This window comes from Lipotes vexillifer, unplaced genomic scaffold (genome assembly GCF_000442215.2).
Source record: "Lipotes vexillifer unplaced genomic scaffold, Lipotes_vexillifer_v1.1 scaffold1707, whole genome shotgun sequence".
NCBI lineage: Eukaryota > Metazoa > Chordata > Mammalia > Artiodactyla > Lipotidae > Lipotes > Lipotes vexillifer.
Window position 1 is genome coordinate 441 of NW_006770857.1, and position 6,207 is coordinate 6,647.

The 6,207-nt window shown below is 44.2% G+C and overlaps 1 protein-coding gene across 1 annotated transcript in view; it reads right to left on the reverse strand.

Annotated features, from left to right (window-relative positions):
- Window positions 1-2,018: 2,018 nt before the first annotated feature.
- HHAT (hedgehog acyltransferase) overlaps window positions 2,019-6,207 on the reverse strand; it is a gene marked incomplete at its 3' end in the record, with an annotated part of 151,745 nt that continues 147,556 nt past the window's right edge. The window contains exon 7 of the mRNA XM_007446360.1: window positions 2,019-2,169. Coding sequence (XP_007446422.1) covers window positions 2,019-2,169 — 151 coding nt within the window. The remainder of the gene's footprint in view (window positions 2,170-6,207) is intronic.

A 6,207-nucleotide genomic window follows, 5' to 3' on the forward strand; every position in this document is an offset into this window, starting at 1 on the left:
AAAAAAAAAACTAGCAACAATAAATGCTGGAGAGGGTGTGGAGAAAAGGGAACACTCTTGCACTGCTGGTGGGAATGTAAATTGATACAGTCACTATGGAGAACAGTATGGAGGTTCCTTAAAAAACTACAAAGAGAACTACCATACGACCCAGCAATCCCACCACCGGGCATATATCCTGAGAAAACCATAATTCAAAAAGAGTCATGTACCAAAATGTTCACTGCAGCTCTATTCACAATAGCCAGGAAATGGGAGCAACCTAAGTGTCCATCATCGGATGAATGGATAAAGAAGATGTGGCACATATATCCAATGGAATATTACTCAGTCAGAAAAAGAAACGAAATTGACTTATTTGTAGTGAGGTGGATGGACCTAGAGTCTGTCATACAGAGAGAAGTAAGTCAGAAAGAGAAAAACAAATACTGTATGTTAACACATATATATGGAACCTAAGGGAAAAAAAAAGTCATGAAGAACCTAGGTGTAAGATGGGAATAATGACGCAGACCTACTAGAGAATGGACTTGAGGATATGGGGAGGGGGAAGGGTAAGCTGTGACAAAGTGAGAGAGTGGCACGGACATATATACACTACCAAATGTAAAATAGATAGCTAGTGGGAAGCAGCTGCATAGCACAGGGAGATCAGCTCAGTGGTTTGTGACCACCTAGAGGGGTGGGATAGGGAGGGTGGGAGGGAGACGCAAGAGGGAGGAGATACGGGAACATATGTATATGTATAACTGATTCACTTTGTTATAAAGCAGAAACTAATACACCCCTGTAAAGCAATTTACTCCAATAAAGATGTTAAAAAAAAAAAAAAAAGACAAATCAAAGTAATTACTTGACATTCCTTACAATAATCACACGCAATTTCTAACCCAAAGAAGCAAACTGGAGGGCTTCCCTGGTGGCGCAGTGGTTGAGAATCCGCCTGCCGATGCAGGGGACGCGGGTTCGTGCCCCGGTCCGGGAGGATCCCACATACCACGGAGCGGCTGGGCCCGTGGGCCATGGCCGCTGAGCCTGTGCGTCCGGAGCCTGTGCTCCGCAACGGGAGAGGCCACAACAGTGAGAGGCCCGCGTACCGCAAAAAAAAAAAAAAAGAAGAAGCAAACTGGACCAAAAATAAAATGTGTACAAGAGGCTTAGATCAATTCAGCCTCCATAATAAATTACTATGGAAAACCAGGATGTTTGCTGCATGCTGTCTACCCTCTTTCCAAGAGCATCATTAGACATAACAATATTCACTGAGCTCAGAGACGAAATATAAGACTGGATGAGCCAGGATGGATTTTCTGAGCAGGGCCAGGACTCGGGTGAGGCAAATGGAGGCTTCTAAAGAGCACAGTTTAAGTAGGTATTGCTTCCCACAGATGTGCAAGTCCTCAGCCTGAGGTTCTTACGTTAGCTTTGCAATTGCAAAAGCCAACCAGCCACTTGTTCCACAATGGAAGCGATAACAAAACACAGTGGCAAGCAAGCCCATCTGGAGAACAACAATCAGAAATGGCAGGGGGAGCTGAGGGATCTTTTAGAACAAAGACTCCAGGGCAACTATACGTTTATGGGGCAAAATCAAGAAGACTAAGAAAACTCAGAAGAAGCGCCTGTGTAGCCAAGTGCATGAATGTAGGAATAATATACGGATAGGGACTTCCCTGGTGGCGCAGTGGTTAAGAATCCGCCTGCCAATGCAGGGGACACAGGTTCGATCCCGGGTCCAGGAAGATCCCACATGCCGCGGAGCAACGAAGCCCGTGCGCCACAACTACTGAGCCTGCGCTCTAGAGCCTGCGAACCACAGCTACTGAAACCCGTGCAACCTAGAGCCCGTGCTCCGCAACCACTGAGCCCGCACGCTGCAACTACTGAAGCCCCCACACTGCAACTACTGAAGCCCGCACACTTAGAGCCCGTGCTCCGCAACAAGAGAAGCCACCACAATGAGAAGCCCACGCACCGCAACGAAGAGTAGCCCCTACTTAATAAACCAAGCCACTGACCTCCACATCCCCGTGAAACTGAACATGGTGCTCACACAGCGAGGGAGGGGCGGTGGCGTGAGTCCATCCAGGCGCATGAGCAGAGCTGGGACACCAAAGAGCACCAAGTACTTCACATAGAAGAAGAGCACTTGGGCCAACGCCAGTCCTCCTGAAAGACAGAGGGGCCTGTTAGACACAGCGACAGGAAGTGCAGCAATCTCCTGGGAAAGATGCAAGGCTCCAGAAACACACTACCTGCTCCCGCTTCTCCGACCACTCCCCTCCCCTCCCCGCAACTCACACATTTAACAAGTCTCCCATGTCGGTTCTGGGCAATGATACTTTGGCATTAACAAATACTGAAATCTCCTTTATTATTGTGACAGGCAACAGGACCTCTTAAGAGTCATGCTTTTACAAATGCTAGAAAAGGGCACACTTTAAAAACACATAGATATGTAAGTATATATATATATATATATATATATATATGGCATTAAAAACTATTAGAAAGGAAAAATCCTTCCCAAATCCTTTCAAAACCTCACGTGAGTTCACACCCACTAGGATGGTTAGAAGCATAAAGTCAGATCAACAAGGGGGCAAAGATGTGGAGAAACTGGAACCATCATACACTGTTGGTAGGAATGTAAAATGATGTGGCCACTTTTCTTTTTGGCCATGCCACACAGCATGGGGGATCTTAGTTCCCTGACCAGGGATCAAACCCATGCACCCTGCAGTGGAAGCGCAGAGTCTTAACCACTGTACCACCAGGGAAGTCCTGATGCGGCCACTTTAGAAAACATTTGGCAGTTCTTAAATGATTAAACATACAGTTACCATATGACCCAGCAATTCCTCACTTGGGTATATACCCAAGAGAAATGAAAACAGGGGTCCACATAGAAACTTGCACCTGAATGTTCATAGCAGCATTATTCACCCAATAATGTGGTTAATAATCCGCCTCCCAATGCAGAGGACATGGGGGCGAGCCCTAGTCCAGGAAGATCCCACATGCCCTGGAGCAACTAAGCCCGTGCGCCACAACAACTGAGCCTGAGCTCTAGAGCCCGTGAGCCATACCTACTGAGCCCGCGTGCTGCAACTACCGAAGCCCATGCACCTAGAGCCCGTGCTCTGCGACAAGAGAAGCCACTGCAATGAGAAGCCTGCACACCGCAACAAAGAGTAGCCCCCGCTCGCTGCAAATAGAGAAAGGCCGTGTGCAGCAATGAAGACCCAATGCAGCCAAAAATTAATAAATTTAAAAAAAGGAAAGAAAGAAATGAAGTACTGATACATGCTGCAACATGAATCTTGCAAACAACATGCTAAGTGAAGTGAGCCACAAAAGGCCACATATTACATGATTCCATTCAAATGGAAGTCCAGAAGAGGGAAACAAAAACAGAAATAGAGACAGAAAGTTGATTACTAGTTCCTTAGCACTGAGGGGCTGGAGAGCAAGATTATGGGGGGTGGTGGCTAAATGGTAGGGGTTTTTTCTGAGGTAATGAAAATGTTCTAAAACTGGTGGTGGTGATATTTGCACATATCTGTGATGTGCTAAAAGCCATTGAGTTGTACACTTTAAATGGATGGATTGTATGATATGTGAACTCTACCACAATAAAGCTATGTAAAAAAAAAAACAAAAAAAACATAAGGGCCCCAAGCTGTAAGAACCAGCAGCTTCTTGGCCAGAACTGTGTCCCTCTGGAGCAAAAGGAATGCACGGTGTGGGCGCAGGGTGAGATCTGAGGCCGAGACACATACTCTGGTGCCACAGGCCTCCGCCTGTGCCCTCTGAGGGCGACCCATGTCTCCAGCTGGAGCTCAGGATACTCTACTGATTGACACATCCCTGTGGGCTTCTGGGCCAGTTGCTTCCAACCTCTTCACCCTGAGAGGAGGATGGGGGATCTGGGCTATAGGTCTACGGGGCACCACAAACCTGGGCAAACTGCTGGCCTCAGCAGCAGCGTGAGGAGGTGAAGCGAGTCTGCCAGAGCAGTGCCCATAAGGAGAAGGCCCAGGGCAAAGTGCACGGGGAAACCCTGGAGTAGATGACCAGTGGCCACGTGCTGTCCAACCTCCAAACTCACCTTCCCCAGCGTGCAGGGAAATAATGCAGGGCAGGCTGATGCCACTGACCAGCTTATCTATGGGATAGTCTGAAGGAAATAGCTAAGCCTTAAAGAATATTACTATCTGGTCCTCCTGATGTTACACGAGGATCTTTGAAAGAATATCACTACCACGGAATGTGTGTCTCTAAATAGTAACTCTGTGCCAGAAGAAACACATAAGCCATTTTCTGAATATACAATTTGGGCAAAGGCAAACAGTGGTTCAAATTCAACAGCCATATGTCTTATAAGGAGAGAACCCCAGGAATCACCATGTCTCGGTCCCACTCAGGAGTGGTCAAACAGGTTCTTTTTGGAAAACCAGACTACAGTCATATCTGTTGGAAGGGCTGGTATATAATGGTAGCATTCTTGGATGTATCTGATAAGAGACAAGAAAGAAGCTGATGTGTGTGCATGTGTGTGTGGGTGTGTACAGACAAATTCATCAAGAAGAGGGATGTATATGCTAACAATACCATCCGGAAAGCATCTGCTGGGGGGCACAGGACTACCCTGAATGGTGGAGAAATCAGTTCCATTGGCTGAGATGGCAGTGAGGGAACCTATAATGTATTTCAAAATGAACCACCAGGCTCTAGTCAGAAAAGTCTCAGAGCTACCAAAAGGCAGGACAGAAGTAAGAATGACTTATTAAAAGGCACAACGCTTCCAGAGCTGACAATGCTCAGCCTGACGAAATGAAGGTATCGAAGGGCCTACGGAAGTCTGAACATGGATGGTCGAGGCCACCCAGAGCTCTTTTACAGATGGAGTATCAGAGGTTTCTTTTCCTTGTTAACGGACATACCAGATCAGGAAGAACAGGCTGCTCCGTGTCTCAAATGCTGCCTTTAATTTGACAGTTTTTTTCGTACAGCTGTTATATACGCGGCATATGAATTAAAATCCATAACTGAATCTACATGTTTATGAACCACCATTTGCATACAATCGTCACCATTTGTTAGTGCTTTCACATGGAACTAGGCTAAGGAAAGGGTTGATTTTGTACAGGTATTTAATAGAACTCTGTGGCTAGATCTAATTGAAGATAACATAATTGGGGATTTTTTCCCCCCAATATGGATGGAAAGCACAAGAAGCCACATACTTATCAATATGCAACAAGTGCCCCATTTACCTGGTATTGAGTATTATTTTATGGATTAAGATACAAAAGGCTTAACTTTTACCTTGACATCTTAGTAACTGGTTCATAAGCTTATAGAAGAAGAAATGATGCATAGTGGTTGTTAAAACATTATAATTGTGATTTCTGTATTGTTTAGTCTTTCTGGGAAAAAAATGTGTTTATACCCATGAGTTTAACAATTCTGCTCTCTTGCTGTTGATTTCCATCATCCCTATGAAAGACGCATGGCTCATTCTTCTTTCCCCTTGACCTGAAGATTAGTCTTTCCCTTTTAAGATTTGGCCCAAGGTTTCAGGGCTAACCCTAAGGATTAACAATCTCCCACTAGGAATATGATATGTTGGAGGGCAACATAAGAAAGAAAAATATCATACGATATCACTTACATGTGGGATCTAAAAAATGGTACACATGTACTTATGTACAAAACAGAAATAGAGTCACAGATGTAAAAAGAAACAAACCTATGGTTACCAGGGGGGAAAGGGGGGAGGAGGAATAAACTGGGAGATTGGGACTGACATATACACACTACTATATATAAAATAGATAACTAAGAAGGACCTACTGTATAGCACAGGGAACTCTACTCAATACTCTGTAATGACCCATATGGGAAAAGAATCTAAAAAAGGGTGGATGTATGTATATGTATAACTGATTCACTTTGCTGCACAGCAGAAACTAATACAACACTGTAAATCAACTATATTCCAATAAAAATTCAAAAAAAAGAATACAAGTGACTCTACTCTGATTGAAAGTTATCTGACATACATAAATTGAACTCACTTTCAGTATATTTAAAAATACAAAATTTAGCTATTTTTTTAATACTTTAAAACATTTTTGCCAGCATTATATTTACATTTTTTTTTTTTTTTTTTTTTTTTTTTTTTTTTTTTTTTTTTTGGTC